Below are 16,220 nucleotides of genomic sequence, written 5' to 3'. Positions count from 1 at the left end.
AACTAAACTATTATTGGCTTCACTGCATGATACTTGTTTTTTGATACTTGTTTTTCGTACTAAGTCAAAGAATAAGGCAGCAATATCCCCATTGTCACAGGATAATTTGTTTCGAAATGGAAGAAAAAGGTTAACATGACTGAAATATTACATCTGTAGCCATGTTGATGGAATTATTACAATCAAGCAAACTCAGGTATATATGATAAAAAAATTCTTTTGAACATAACTACCCTACTCACGAGCGACAACCACGACTTGCTTTCCAACGTTGCGACCAGAGAAGAGCCCTATGAGGGCGTTTGGTGCGTTCTCTAGGCCTTCGGCTATGTCTTCAACGTACGTAATCTTTCCTTGTTTCATGAGGGGCAAAACCATCTCCAAATACTTTGGATAGAGGTGATAGTAGTCGAATACAATAAATCCTTCCATACGAATTCGTTTTGTCACCAAGCAGAACAAGTTCTTCACACCTTCTGGCTCCTCGAGGTTGTATTGTGAAATCATCCCACAAACAGCAATTCGACCCTTCATTTTCATGTTAAGGAGCACTGCGTCGAGCATGTTTCCACCGACATTTTCAAAGTATATATCAATTCCATCGGGGAAGTACCTAATCATTGTAACAGCATCCAACATATGGCACATACGATGAGAAATAACATACAATGAAAAGGGAATGATACATGTGGGAAAAGAAAAAAGATTAAATGCGTGTGTAAAATTCAAGAAAAAGCTGCTTTTCGGATACAAGTGACATTACGTACCATAGTTTATCACACTAGATTATGGCAATACGAAGGTAAAATTTTCACCTTTTTAACGCTGCATTCAAATCGGGTTCTTCTTTATAGTTGAAAGCATCGTCAAAACAAAATTTGTTCTTCAAAAGTTCCACCTTCAACAAAATAAATATCATCATAATCAAGCAAATAACAAGTACCGCAAAGCGTGGTGTAAAGAAGAGTGTATTTGAGGACGTCAATTACCTTATCTTTGGTTCCTGCACTTCCAACAACATAGCACCCAAACAACTTTGCAAATTGTCCGACAAGTTGACCAACAGCTCCAGATGCAGCGGAAATGAACACGGTCTCTCCCTTTTTGGGAGAGCAGACCTCATAAAAACCACAGTAAGCAGTAGTTCCAGGCATGCCTAAGTAAAAGAGAAATATACTGAATAAACAGAAAGAAGGGAGAATCAGTATTTAAGTTTTAATTTAATCAATTAGTCTCATTTAAAATCATAATCCAGTTGTACATTAAATTCTTTGTGTACCTAAACCATTGGCACAGTATCCAGAAAGGTATATCAATATATTTTTCGAGTTTAGAAAGTTTCATTCATTCTTTGGTATAGCTCATCTATCAGAGATCCTATATTCATCAATGGAGCTTTGTGGACTTCTTTTCCAAAACAAACTTATGTAACAAGCTTAACCTGAAAGATTGAGCATGAAATGATTCATACTTCTATTCGACGGTTTATTTTGTAGTTTTCATCGCTCAAAGCAATTCGAGTTCAAGTAATCAAGTCAACACACACCATCCAAATGATGTTGTATCGATGAGCCAGGGTTACATACTGAGGATTCCGGTATAATAAGATAGTGGTACATCTGTATGCTGAATCTTATAAAGTCCCTCCGTAGATTTGATGAGGCTATACTCCTCCCAGCCTGTCATGCCCCAAATCAGGTCACCATTCTTGAAATTGGGATTAGTAGAATCCACAACTTTGCTTACTCCATATCCCATCATTGGCTGCATTTCAGAGAAAATATCAGCACTAATATTTAAAAATCTAAAGCACCGGTTGACGCGTGAGATGAGATGTTATCAAAAGTGGAATGATCATTCAAATCAAAGGGTGTCCAACATAGTAACCAGTTTAAAGCACTTTCATAGTTATTCGCAGCTCCAATATTTTCCTTCATTAAAAACGTGGTCCGTAGCTTTCTATGTCATTTTAATCGATTGCAAAAAGTTATACAAACCAAAATCGCCGAGTTCGATTTCGTCCATCACAACGAAATCAAAACAATGAAAACTTCATCGCATTCTAGAATCTTATCACATCTGTCATACAAATAAACAGCACTCTTAGACAATGTTCGATGTGAAAGATGAGATTTTGACTCAAGTGGTGTCTCAAACTAAAATCATGATAAATTTCTAATTTGAGGGCTCGCCGTAGATTATTTTTTCCAGTCTCGAATAAAACGAGATTCCAAAACTGTAAACTACTTACAGAGCCTGGCACAAAGGACTCGACATAGCTCCCCTCCATTTTGCGCATGCGTGTGCGCATGTAAGGGTCGCAAGACAAGTAGAGATTCTTCACCAAAATGGAGTTGTCGCAGCCATCCGGGACTCTGAGTTTGATAACCGAGGTTTTCAGAAACATATCAGACTCCTTCGGAAAACCCTTCACGTAATCTTTCAACACGATCATCTTGTTGCTCACAACCTCCTCCCCCATTGGTCCTGTTTCTGGTTTTCTCCGTCGCTTTGCTGACGGAAGCGTTTGTTGTCGTGGCTTCGGTTTCCTTCTTATTTCGGCCTTTTTTCCAATTCCTCCTCGTGATAATATTATGGCTTTACGCTGAATCATATGGTTCTCGTTTTATTTATTTTTTATTTTTTATTTTTGCGACAGCTCACTTTCGTGGGTTATTGGGTAAATCTTCCACTGGATAGCATGCATACACGTTAATTATGTAATATACTGAACAAATATTATACGACAAGATTCACCAATAATACTTCAACGACACGAGAATATTTAAAAAGAGTGAGTCTCATGTGAGATCGTCTCACGGATACTAATCTGTGAGATGAGTCAACCCTACCCATATTCACAATAAAAAGTAATACTCTTAGCATAAAAAATTATACTTTTTCATTGATAACCCAAATAAGAGATCCGTCTCACAAATTCGATCCGTGAAACCGTCTCACACAAGTTTTCATGGATAACCCAAATTGTTAATTTTAACAATTTTTAAATAAATAATTTATATAAATTGGTATATAATCAAATTCAAGATACACTCAATGATTGATTCACACATATCAATATGAGGAAAATGACTGGGAATCGATTAAACTTAATTTTCTAATTCATTAATTGAAATGGTGAAATTTAAAATTTAAAATATTTATTTTCCAAGAATTTTATTTGGGATTTTTTTTTTTAATTTTACACTTGCATTTCAAGTTAATTAATCATGTTGTAGTTAGTGTCATAACTATGTTTTATAAATCTTAAATTTAATTTGTTGATAATATATACTTATATAATTTTTATTCTTTAATTAGTTGGTTCGATTTTCGTTTTAGAATTAAAATTAAAATGCGGAATTTTTTGTTTATTGTTATAAAGAGTTTTATTTATTATTTTTAAATTTCCCACATAAATCTTAGCTAGGTTACATAATTATATTTCAGTATTTATTGCCATAATTATATTTTTAATTATCAGATTGTTTAATTTTTAATTGTGTTTGATAAATTTTTTGTTCAATATGTAAGTAAATAAGGAACAATAGGCAAGAACAAGTATATATAAATTTTATGGATAAAATAGGAGAATATATGTAATTTTAAGTTATTAATAATTAAAAATCTAAATTAGGAAAAAAAGCAAAAGGTATGATTGTTCAATTGGGGCCAGTCCATCTGCCCTTTAGCGGCCCAAGGTTGCACCGGCCCGTTATCCTTCCACTGCAGAGAGCGGGAGGTTATCGCTGCTCTGTGAAACCAGCCTGACGCTATGCCCTCCACTCTAGGAACATCGAGACCCATACCTTCGTGTGGACCGCATTGCTCAGACTCTCCGCTTGGAATGGGCGGGCCAGAACGTCGCAACCTTTGGGCCGAACAGCTGGATTAGACCAACGTCCAATCATCCCAATGCCCCCACTTGGGTTACAGGCTCACGTTACTGAGCTCGGCGACCATCTGCTCTGAGAACCTTATTATTAACTGTTCTTGAGTATGATTAATTCCCCATGTGGGATACTCAGCTCTTTCACATTTCCCCCAAAAATAAAGAGGAAAATGACGACTTTCTGCCAATTCTTTCCATTGGCGTTACAATATTTTTCATTTTAACCAAATAATTAATTCTCTTTCCCCTTCTGTCTTTACATATTTTTCCTTCCTCCATGTAAATATACAAACATGAAAACTTCAATCACATAGTGCATCCAAAAATTTAAGCTTCTCATATCTCATCTCTCCCCACCCCACCCAAAAAAATAAATAAATAAATTCCGACGACCCCGTTTAAATTCGAGGCGATGATGTTTATTCACCAGAATGAAAAAACATGTCAATGTCTATCCCCTTGATCATGTAACTTAAGACCAAATTAAATATAGCAACAATTTGGATTAATCTATCCTCACACAAGCTAATTATAATTATGTAAAATTAGTGATATTTATATATTGACTAGTTGTGCTGAAAGTATGGCAATTGGAACAATTTTTTTTATTTAAAAAATGACAGTGTGTGTAATTGATAACAGAGCCAATATATGATATTTGTTCCAGTTGGTGAAGGGGCATAATGTACAAACAAATGGGAGAACACACAATTCTAATACTAATTAATTCACTTCACTAACCTTTTGCCTTTGTATATTTGCTACTTGCCCCTTTGCATGCATACAACTTGCCTGTGCTTCCTCCTTAAATTAATCAAACTCTCTTACAATATACAAACATATATATTGGTAACAATGATTATTAACTTGTTAATTGCACATATCTATCAACTTATAATGATATTAAGCATAAATATGTTCGTTATAAGGAGTCGTCGATTCGATTGTTCTATAAATTCGAGTTTCTGTAAACTTTTTCGTGCACGATCGTATACACTCTAAATCGAGAACGAAAGGATGATTCTTAATTTGCAGAGTGATTGGTGAGTACTGATTACAAATTTGAATAATGGGTGGTGTGATTTGGCTAACTTACAACCACTTGTTAATTTAATCACGCACTTAACAAGTAGGTCTTGAAAAGTACGAGTTTAATAATAGTTTTAGAAATCCCTTTGTACGATTTACATGCATGGCCGGCGAGTTCGGAGATGGGGATATTTACGGCAACTTGATTCATGAAGTTATCGAATTTTTTAAAATTGAGAGTTGAATTAAAATGAAAATGGGTGGAGTACTTGTTATATACTTGATGTTTTATATTGTCATGTGGTTAAAATATATGAGATATATTGTTACTATAATTATATATTTTGATAAAATGATATGTACTTATGATGCCGAAAATTTTATTTAAACTTATATACAAATATATGCAATCAATAATATAAAAATTCATTTTTTGTTGGTCAAATCAAAGCTAATACATGCATTTGTTTAAAAATAATAGTAATAAATTAAAGAGTATGTCTCAGTGTGAAACAGTCTCATGAATCATTATCTGTGAGACGAGTCAACCATACCAATATTCACAATAAAAGGTAATACTCGTAGCATAAAAAGTAATATATTTTATAAAATATCCATCTCACGAAATGCGATCTGTGAGACCGTCTCACATAAATTTTTGCCTAAATTAAATTGGTGGCACAATTTTTATTAATAGAAATTGCGTCATAATGTAAGTTCTCAAAATAACACCAAACTCGTTAAATATAAAAGAATATATATGAAGGGGTACTTTTTGAAATTTTGTACCAATAAACATTTTTACAAATTAATTCAACCAAAATTTAAGTTATAGTTTTAACGAATTTGTAAATCTGACAAAACAAATAATTTTTTTTTCAAAATAATAAATTTATATTTGATGTTTTAATTTCTATCCTACATCGGTGAAATACTTCGTATATATAGAAATAACCATCGGATACGATGAATTTTTATTAATTTAGAGAGACATTAATTTATCGATAAATTATTATTTATTATTTTAAAGATAATTTTTTTCAAATTCATAAATTAAATTTTATAAAAAAATCATGTTTCACTAACATCTCGATATTCATTGTTTTAATAAATAACAGTATATATAGTATCGAGCATATCACATATTCATAGAGTATTCCAAAAAATTACTATCTTATTAGACAAAAAATTATGTGAGACGGTCTCACGGGTCGTATTTTGTGAGACATATATCTTATTTGGGTCATTCAAAAAAAAAATAGTACTTTTTATGTTAAGGGTGTGTTTGGTTGAGTGAATTAAACAATGATAGATGATAGTCAAACACTTATCTAATATTTGGTTAAAATTTTAAGATATTTTAATAATCATTTTGACCTGGTTTAAAATCCAATTTTGTGGATAACTATTTGATTATTAATCTAACAAATCAAGTGTGATAGCCTATCAAAACTCAACAAATTATATTTTTCTCCCCTTATTTCTTAATTATAAAATAGAAAGAAACTATAGAAATTAAATTATTGATTAATAAAAATAATGGTTAGTAAGAGTTAAATTAATAATAATATATACAATTATATTAATTATAAAATAGAAAGAAATGATAGGATTTAAATTATTGATTAAATTAATAATATCATTATAATTCATGGGAATAATAAAAATATAATAAAAAATAAAGTTTACAAATTAATAAAAAATGAATTTTTAATATTTTTTTTAAAATTGCGTACTTATTAATTTCTTATTACTATTATTAATTATTTATTATATAGGTTAGGTAATTTTAATGTATATTGTGGGGATACTTTAATCATTTCATGCTAAACACAAAATTAATCTATAGTGTTAAAATTATTCCAAACATCATATATTTTATCTCACCATATTATTTATCTATATATTTCATTTTATAATCTATCTAATTACTAATCATTTATTTATCACATCACACATATCAAACATAGCCTAAGATTATTATTTTTTATTGTGAATATCGGTAGGATTGATTCATGTCATAGATAAAGATTTGTGACAACGTTTTACAAGAGATATACTCATCTATTAATATCCAAATGATTAATCTAAGTTGGTTCAAGTCGAAACCGAAAAAAAAAATATTATATTAGATAAATAATTAATTATTGTAATATTTATTTACGGATGTTTTACCGTATATCTAAACTACACCAATAAACACTCACACAAAGAGTAATACGACATAAACGAGCGACAAAAGTTGCGTGATTCAGGTTCGGTTTGGCCAATGAATTACGTGTTTCAGAATTAGTTTGGCCAATGAATTACGTGTTTCAGAATTACCAAAATTCATATTAAATGGCATAATGCACCGAACCGAATATTTAGACAAATCATTACTTTTTAGTGGTAGGTTTTTTGTGATACGGTCTCACAAATCTTTATTTGTGAGAAAAATCAACCATATCGATATTCACAATAAAAAATAATAATTTTAGCATAAAAAAGTAATATTTTTCATGGATGATCCGAATAAGAGATCCGTTTCACAAAATACGACCCATGAGATCGACTCACACAAGTTTTTATCGGTGTTTCTGTAATTAAAATTTTAAATTTGAAATTAACTTCTTTTTTTTTTTTCCAATTTGCGTGAAATATGCAGCGATTACCATAAAAATAGGGCAAAAAAAAAAGAAGTAGGCAAAGAAAGAATGTCCAGAGGTGAAGCACCTTGGTCTTCAAATTCAAAATCATAAAGCCTCCCACTTGGACTTTAAGTTGTTCATTCACTGAATTTAACCCCTTTCTTTTTTAAAAATCTTTCTCCTTTCACACAAACACATGTGACAAGTCATGCCATCTTAAATATCATTCAAAATATACATACCTATATAATTTTTTTATATATAGTATTAACATGTTGGATCATGATTATTTGGATTATGATCATATATATACATATATTAAAACTTTAATGTGAGATTGAAATGAGTATTTGAAAACATTGGTTTTTTTTTTTACTACATGGCTTAAAAGCCGATTTTCTTGTAATAATCTAATATTAAATTCAGAGATTTATGTCGTTGCAAATTTATCTTTAGATATTAATATATAAGAAATGAATAAATGAGATTATGTAATCTTGTCGATCTTATTATTAAATTTGTGTTGAACGATGAATCATGATCACTTATCCATATACGAACTACATTCCCCACAACCATATAAATATTAAGTTATATTTATAAAATGAAGGCAGGTTCACCAAACTCCCGTATAAACATAGTAATACTCTGCATTTTTCGTTGTCGTTCCATTACTTTTTGTTTTCGGCTAAATCTTCTGCATCAAAACTCCATTCCCTGTACAAAGACAGCGCAGAACTGAAAATATTTTGTATTGGGTTTTGGTTTTCTTGTTATCCTTCTCCATCCATCCTTACAAAGATCAAGCGTGAGATTATTTATAATCTTGAGGGGCAAAAAGATATCAGAGATTTTTGACCTGAAAAGAAAGAGTATTTTGTGTTTCTTGGTGCATTTTTTGGGATTAGCTTGGTTTTCTGGAAGGGATTCAGAAACATTACAGAAACATTATAGGTGTGTATTTATATATACATACTTTGAGCTTTTTTATATCACTTTTCTTTTTTGAATTTTTTCGTACAAGTTTTCTGTATAATTTACCTATATCTTGCGATGCTTGGTTTGATTATTTTGGCTTTTACCCTTTTTTGTAGAGAATCTGATGGATTTAATTTGGTCATAATCTTGTGCTAAGATTGTATCTGGATCTAGTTTTTTTTTTTTTTTTTTTTGTGTGAAAAAAATTAGAAATTATGCCAATTGTTCTCTAGCCTTTAAATTTGGCCCCGACAGATCAGGCCCTTGACGTATTAAAAGATTTGTTCACTTCTCTGCTAACTGAATCTGATGATGCTGGATGATCTTCTATGGCAGTTGGATTTGATTCTTGGGGGATGAGCTATGGTCTCAGCCAAAACTTGTGCTGCACTGAGTGAAACTTGAGGTTCTTCCGCGGCATAAAGAGATCTTGAATTCATTGTCCAACTCTCGATATTATTTAATCCTACTTTCCAAGAATATAGTCAATTGATCTCAAGAATTTGCTAAGTGATTGTATTTACACAAATGAGTGGACAAGAGGCGAAAACGAAGAACAAGGGATTGTCTAAAGGTTTCATCAATCTTCAAGATCCTTACTTGAACAGCATTATCAAGAATCAAGCTCCGAATCCTTTGAGGAAGAGCAGCAGCCAATATGGCTCGAGGATGTCCCGTTATTTCACACTCAAACCATTGTTTCTGCTGGTTTGCCTTACAGCGTCGTTGCTGATATTGCCGCTCATACTTCCACCACTTCCTCCCCCGCCATTCATGCTGCTTCTGCTGCCCATATGCATTTTAGCCGTACTTATGGTCTTGGCTTTCATGCCATCTAATGTCCGAGAGGTCACTTATAGATATGTCTAGTAACCATATAGCAAAAAATTTGAGAATCTACCATTGCCACATTGATTTCTTCATGGTTCTTTAGTTTATTTCTTGCTATGGCAATTGATCACGTGATCTGACCTGCATATTGTCACCATACTGGTTCTTTTCTTGTTTTTTTTCAGATGATATGTTGCTTTGTTTATCTTGGTTCGAAATAACTGGAGTGTAGATGCAATAATTTGTCAAACAATGAATGAAATAAATCAAGATTTGAGTGATGGCAAAAAATAACATCGGGAGTGAGTCTCATGTGAGACCGTCTCACGGGTCATAATCCGTGAGACGGGTCAACCCTACCCATATTCATAATAAAAAGTAATACTCTTAGCATAAAAAGTAATACTTTTTCATGGGTGATCCAAATAAGAGATCCGTCTCACAAATACGACCCGTGAGACCATCTCACACAAGTTTTTGCCTAACATCGGGGGCTTCTTCAAATAGAGATGTAAATGAACCAAACTGTTTGCGAGCTATTCGAAGCTCGGCTCGATGAGAAGCTCGTTTGAGTTTGTTTGTTAATCATATCAAATCAAGCCCAAACTCGATTTTTAAGCTCGAAAATTTAATCAAACCAAGTTCAAGCCTAAAGATATTCGGCTCGTGAGCTCGCAAACATGTTCGATAATAGGCTCGCGAGCTCGAGCACGAGCTCGGCTCGTTTAGGTGGCTCGCAAACATGATTTTGGAATGTTCAATAATATACTGATTTATGGTTTTTTTAGCTCTTATTTGTGTCGTTTTGGTTATTTATGAATGAATTTACAATTTTGTCTGATTTAAAATTAGTTTATAGATATATTTAATTTTCAACAAGTTCGATTCAAACTCAAACTCGAGCTCCATTCTATGCTTATCGAGTTCGAAAATGAGACGAGCTCAAGCCAGGCTTGTCAAACATGTTAAACGAGCTATTAATGAATCAAGCTCGAGTCTGGCTTGATTAACATGCTAAACGAGCTTTTAACGAGCCGAGCTCGAGCTTTCTCGAGCTCAGTAATTTCAATACAAACCGAGCTCGAGCCTGATAATAGAAGCTCGAATCGAGCTCGAGCCTCAAAAAATTTTAAACAAACCAAGCTCAAGCCTGATACTATTTGATTTGATTTGGATCGTTTACATCCCTATCTTCAAATATTCTCTATTGGCAAGAGATGCATCCAAATAGGGATGTGACATTTTCAATGAGTCTAAAGCTTTTTCAAAAAAATAAAAAATAAAATTGAGCCAGTTGGAATGTGATGATAGTTAAAATCAAATACATATAAGATGGTGGTCATACATATTAGTTGAATAAAAAAATGGAGTTCAATTTTGGACAAGTAAAGATTATCATGAAAGAAAAATAATTTTTCAACCCATATTTATATATGTGTGTGGGAGTGTCAAATATAATATATGATTAGAAAACAGTAGTATTTAAATTACCTCTTTGTGTATACCATCATCACATGCAAGACAGAAAGAACTTATATTGGACAACAAATTGTCATGTAAAGCCTCAGTGGAAAAAAGGTTGGCAACAGTATTGGTATTATAATCATATTATTATAAGAAAATACTGTTGCGTTTTCACCATTTATTTCAAATATAAAAGCAAGATTATACCGGCCAATATGCATACATGTCACGTCATCGCATAAGCTTTTCTTTACTCACATTCAAGCATGTTCAGTATCAGCGAAGTGCAGGCAACCAAAGATCTAAAATCTTCATTCAATTATTATCTGTACCATGAGAGAAAGAGAAGTCGAGTGAAAGAGACTATTGATTTTCAAGAACTCATGGGACCCTGTCTTACTAAGCCACGTGACCGGTGGCATTGAGCAAAATGGAGGAAGATGATGCTCCAAAACGGCCAGCAACTCTCTCCCATCGCCAGGTTTGTCTAGAACCACACCTCCAAGTCTTCTTGCAGCTTCTACAAGCTGCCCCCGATGCCTTTGTGATAGCAAGCACCCTCTTGACTTGATGCACTCCCTATAAAGCGGCAGGTAAGCTATCGCCACCCTCAGGGGCCCTGGCAGATCCCTTAAACATATTGGAGATTCACCCCAATTCGAAATACGCACGAAGTTGGAGAAATGTACTTCTCCTTGCCTCCGTCCATCCAAGAAAGCTGCCTCGGACCAATGTTCTTGAAGAAAAGCCCTGAGCTCAGGAGCAATAGCCTCATCATTGGAGCTGGCAATGCTGTCAGCAACAGAATAAGTAGCTGCAGGATCTCTTAAAAAATTTGAATGCAGGAGGAATGCAACCCCGTCAAGAGAGCCACCGCTTCGTTCGCCAGCAGCCTTGAGAATTTCAATGCTGAGGGCAGCAAGAACGTGCTGCGGAACATGAGGAAGAAGATATGCAGCAGCCTTGATTTGATTACAAGATATAGCAGCTGTAAGGGCGAGACAAAGTTCCATATCACGACAGTCCCTTTGAACAAACCACTCGACAACTGGCATGCAACCCCTCTCAGCAGCTCTCATCAGTGGACCCAAGAAAGCCATAGCATTACCCTCCTGCACTAGGCACTCCATTGTGCTAATTTTACCATAATGTGAAGCGAAACCTAGTGCCAGGTCAACATCCACATCCAAGCTGTTTCTTTGCGCAATCTAGCACCCCAAAGTAAATCAGAACAAATTAAAATAAAGTGAGAGATTTTTATTTAGGTTAAAGCTGACAAGTGCAGGATAAAAATGATGCAAGGGCTTGCTTCAAAACTTAGGGTAGAACAGGCAAAGTAAATGAGGGTAATGACATCGTTTTGAAGCATAAAACAAGGAAAATTAACATCATGTTATATGAACATGGGCAGCATTCTAAAAAACAATTATTATAACTATTGCTGGTCAACAGAGCACTATATCAAAACCCGTAGCTCATAAAATTCAATTCCATCGTATCAGTCTCAAATGACGGGCAGATTTCAACAAGAAAATATTATAAATGACTACCTTGGTTTTACGTTTTCATACAGCATGACAACAGCAATTTCTGTTCTCCATAGACTCTGTGAGTTTAAACTTAAACCATAAAATGCTAATGAGAAAGGACCAAAGATACAACAGAGTATTCCCATCTTTAAGGTAGTATTGAACTCAAGACCTTGAAAACTTGGTACCTCAACCATGCCAAGTTCTCCCTAGCCACTTGATACACGTTTCATTCACCTTGAATGGTGCTAGGTGCAGTCCCTCGATGTTTTATATATACTAAAACCCCAAAAGGCACATGACTGGGCTCAGGATACAAGTTGACCAAGTTTGATTGAGAGTGAAGGGGGTATGTTCCATGTTGCGAAAAATTGCAGGGGCACAATCTTAAAATGGCCAGAGGCTTGACACAAGTTAATATTAATGATACTAGTTCTCAAACAAACAGACCAAGTAGATTACCTGCAACAAAATACGAACAAGCTCTGTGCTCCCAAAACGTGAGGCCTCAAGAAAACATTGGTTAACATTGTCTGCACCCCCCTCAACCAGCATGCCTAATAATCCTCGGATTGCAGTAGCTGATATACCCGAGGCCCAACCAGGATCAAAGGAGCTAGAGAAAAGTGTAAGTGGAAAGCAAGCTGCGTCAAATGCTTCGGTAAAATCCTTCCCAGTAAGATGGTTGCCGGTTATTTCGAGAAAGGTCTTAAAAGCAGATAATTGTAGCTGGATACCGGCAGCGGCATTACTACCAACCTTGTCCCTATTTCCTTGGCAACGAGAATGGAAACTTATACATTTAAGAGCCCATTCGGTAAACTTTTGAACCTTGGCACCAGCTTCTGCCTTCAAAACTTCATCGCCATTACATTCCTGCAGCCTTTCGTGCAACCTGATAGGACGAAGGAAAAAATCTCTAAAAGCACATGCAAAAATGCCTGCAAACTGTATGGAGAAGTTATGGGGAGTGTTAATTCTCATCTAACATACAAATTAAGTACGTCAACTTCACAACAAGCTAGAGGAAGCAGCCAAGATCTCGACTGCATTTTGGCCACATCATATGGACTCCAGAATGCTCAGTTAATTGTTTAAGCCATTATTGTAAAAAGCATAAAAGAGGCATACTTAGGCACCGTATACATGATGTGTTGCCTAGTAGAAGTGCATTGTTTAGCACAGCTAATAGGAATCATGATATCAAGGTTGATTATGCAAGCATATGTAAGACTAGAAGCACAATAGGGTCATGCTTAGGCATAGTACACAGAGATGTGTAGCCTTGTAGCAGTGCATTCCTTGGCACACCTAATAGGAATGGTGAATCAAGGTTTTTCATGCAAGCACAAGTAACTAAAAGCAACAAGACAGGATGAGGGACACCTGTATATTCCTCATAAGCACAAAGGATCCTCATTAAGCAGAGGAGATTACATTTAGAGTCCATCAGAAGGTGTTTGAAAATTAAAGAGCTAGGTATATTAGCAGGACTCAAAAGCATTCCACGTCCAAGGTTCATAGTTTAAATATATACTAAACGAATGTAGATTTATTCAGACGGTACTTTTTGATAAGTTTTCTTTCTCTTTCTCCGCTTTTGTTTACATTAAAAAGCCTATGTTCTAGTTTGAATCATGGAGATCAACACTACAGCTGGTGGTATGTCCCTCATCTGCTCCATGATAATAAAAAAATAACAATTAAAAAGCACCTAGATACAGCCTATATCACTCACCTTGATGTACCTTAATGCTTGATGTGTTATATATTTACGGATTGCAAATCCAATGGCTGAATGACATGCAGTCTAATTATATTTTCATATCTGCTAGTGCAAGATGAACAACTTGTCTCTTATTGTTCAATAGCTTTTTATTAAAGTATATAATGTTTCCAGATTTTAAATCTTAGGCTTCAAGATCCTCGATTCAATAAAACATGACCTTGCCTCAAGCCACAGACCAAGGGGCCCACGTGCCTTAGTCCCACCTTCAATCGATGACAGATATTTAATACTGGAAAATATGCATTTTAACTGAGACAAAAGATATGTTCACTTAAAAAATGGGCACTAAATTAAAGAGGCTATTAGGGGAAATGAAGATCTATGCACTTCTCATTGTACAAGAGCTTCTTTCAAAAGGGAGGGATCTTCTTTACGGATGAGCTCACGGAGAGTTCGAACTGTCCTTTGGTTCCCAAGCCCTCGACAGTACCAAATTTCTGTTTTAGCCCTTTCCAATTGCGAGGTAAAGAATATGCATGTTTTAGCCTTCAATTGCGAGGTAAAGAATATGCATGTAACTCTCGAAAAATTCAATTAAGATTGTATGCCAATTGCCATAGCTGGAAAATAATTAATAATTCATCTTGCTCACATGATTACATAAAACAAAGAAGTTTTTACCTTTGTGCCATCACAGTGACCGTGTCTGCCAAGCTCATTGATCGGCTCTGGCAAGCAGAAACACAAGAAGCAAGAAACGATGTCCTAAGTGCAGCTCGAGTAAAATCATAAGCCCCATGGGTAATTATATTCTTGATTAGTTTATTGATTCCATACAATTCTTGGCGTGTGCTCAAGAACCAGATTGAGTCCAAAGAAATGCACAACGCATCGTTCAGAGTCTGAGGATCCGCCAACAAGATCAGACTCTCCGCGATCTCCCAATTATAAGAACTCACAGCCCCTTGAAACACACGACCTAACTCAATTCTATCCTGTCGACTGAGCTTCCTCTCGTTTTTCCCTTTCTTACAATCAGTAGCAGCTAATCTGGCTTTAAGTTTCTCTGCACCTGAACTAAAAGCATTCATACCCAAATCTTCTTTAATTTGAAGAGGAGATTCCCTTGAGAAAACCACATTGGCGTGCCTTCCTTCCTCCACCTTCTCTGAACTAAATACTGAATTACTCACCCCATGTTCCTTCTTGTTGCTCTGGCTTGAGAATCCAGCCTCAGCAGTTACCATTTCCGTCGCTGTTACTTTCTCAGAACACTGAGGTTCTTCCATATTAATCTCATCCCCTCTTTCAAAGACTTGACTTCCTATTTCATTTGCAGTCTCACTTTCTCTTCCTAAAGCAAAAACGTTCTCTGGCGCCATCCTGTCTTCCACGATCCTAAATCAACTTTATGCAACCATCAACCATTGGACTACGCACAGAGGAAACCTCAACCCCCCGCCACAGAGAGAACTATCCAACAAACCCAGATAACACATGCTGATCTGGCTCTGAAATTTTTTTCCCAAATTCAAACCTTCAATTTTCTCACCTATAGACTATCAAACGTTTCATCAAATCAGAAATATTTGACAGTCACCAAATAGAATTCACCTATCTAAAAATTCTGAGAAACTCCAAAACCCTGAATCTCCAAATTTTTCCAAGATCAATCCACCAGCAACCAAAAACCTACAGGCATCAGGTCATCCAAATTAACAACAAAATTGCATTAAAAAAATCTCGCAACCAATTGATGAAATCCAATCAATCCCACACACATCACCGTAATTAAAAATTACTAGAGATTACAAAAGGAAAACAAAAACATAGAAATGTAGACATAGATAAATTGACATACCTGAATAATTATGAGCGGATGAGAGGGAAGAGAAGCAAGAACCTATTGAGGGTCGTTGCCTTTTGTGTGGAAGAAGGCCCTTTGCCTTGCCTGTTTTGTTTTCTCTCTTTTTTTTCGTCGTTTACCCATTTATTATACTTTTTTTCAATACAAAAGCTTATATCAAACGTTCTTATAATGTTAGACAGATATTTTTTTTTGGTTTTTTATTAAAAAAAATTATTTTTTATGCTAAAATTATTAATTTTTATTGTGAATATTGATAGGATTGACTCGT

At 34.7% G+C, this 16,220-nt stretch overlaps 3 protein-coding genes across 3 annotated transcripts; 1 reads left to right on the top strand and 2 right to left on the bottom strand.

Annotated features, from left to right (window-relative positions):
• Positions 1-33: 33 nt before the first annotated feature.
• On the bottom strand, positions 34-2,599 carry LOC140813612 (2-alkenal reductase (NADP(+)-dependent)-like). The gene is made up of 5 exons (XM_073172202.1): positions 2,252-2,599; positions 1,587-1,764; positions 990-1,156; positions 816-898; positions 34-613 (listed from the first exon to the last, which is right to left on the bottom strand). The coding sequence occupies exons 1-5, from the start codon at positions 2,480-2,482 to the stop codon at positions 235-237; spliced, it is 1,038 nt and encodes a 345-aa protein (XP_073028303.1). The 5' UTR covers positions 2,483-2,599; the 3' UTR covers positions 34-234.
• A 6,458-nt stretch (positions 2,600-9,057) lies between these two features.
• LOC140815652 (protein AUXIN-REGULATED GENE INVOLVED IN ORGAN SIZE-like) lies at positions 9,058-9,399 on the top strand. The gene has a single exon (XM_073174727.1). The coding sequence runs from the start codon at positions 9,058-9,060 to the stop codon at positions 9,397-9,399; it is 342 nt and encodes a 113-aa protein (XP_073030828.1).
• Positions 9,400-10,951: 1,552 nt separating this feature from the next.
• Positions 10,952-16,069, bottom strand: LOC140813552 (ankyrin repeat protein SKIP35-like). The gene is made up of 4 exons (XM_073172109.1): positions 15,944-16,069; positions 14,764-15,774; positions 12,816-13,248; positions 10,952-12,032 (listed from the first exon to the last, which is right to left on the bottom strand). The coding sequence occupies exons 2-4, from the start codon at positions 15,462-15,464 to the stop codon at positions 11,136-11,138; spliced, it is 2,031 nt and encodes a 676-aa protein (XP_073028210.1). The 5' UTR covers positions 15,465-15,774; positions 15,944-16,069; the 3' UTR covers positions 10,952-11,135.
• Between the last annotated feature and the right edge of the window lie 151 nt (positions 16,070-16,220).

This window comes from Primulina eburnea, chromosome 15 (genome assembly GCF_022965805.1).
Source record: "Primulina eburnea isolate SZY01 chromosome 15, ASM2296580v1, whole genome shotgun sequence".
NCBI classification, from domain to species: domain Eukaryota; kingdom Viridiplantae; phylum Streptophyta; class Magnoliopsida; order Lamiales; family Gesneriaceae; genus Primulina; species Primulina eburnea.
Note: the sequence above shows the minus strand (reverse complement) of the source record. Positions and strands in the feature narration are given on the sequence as shown.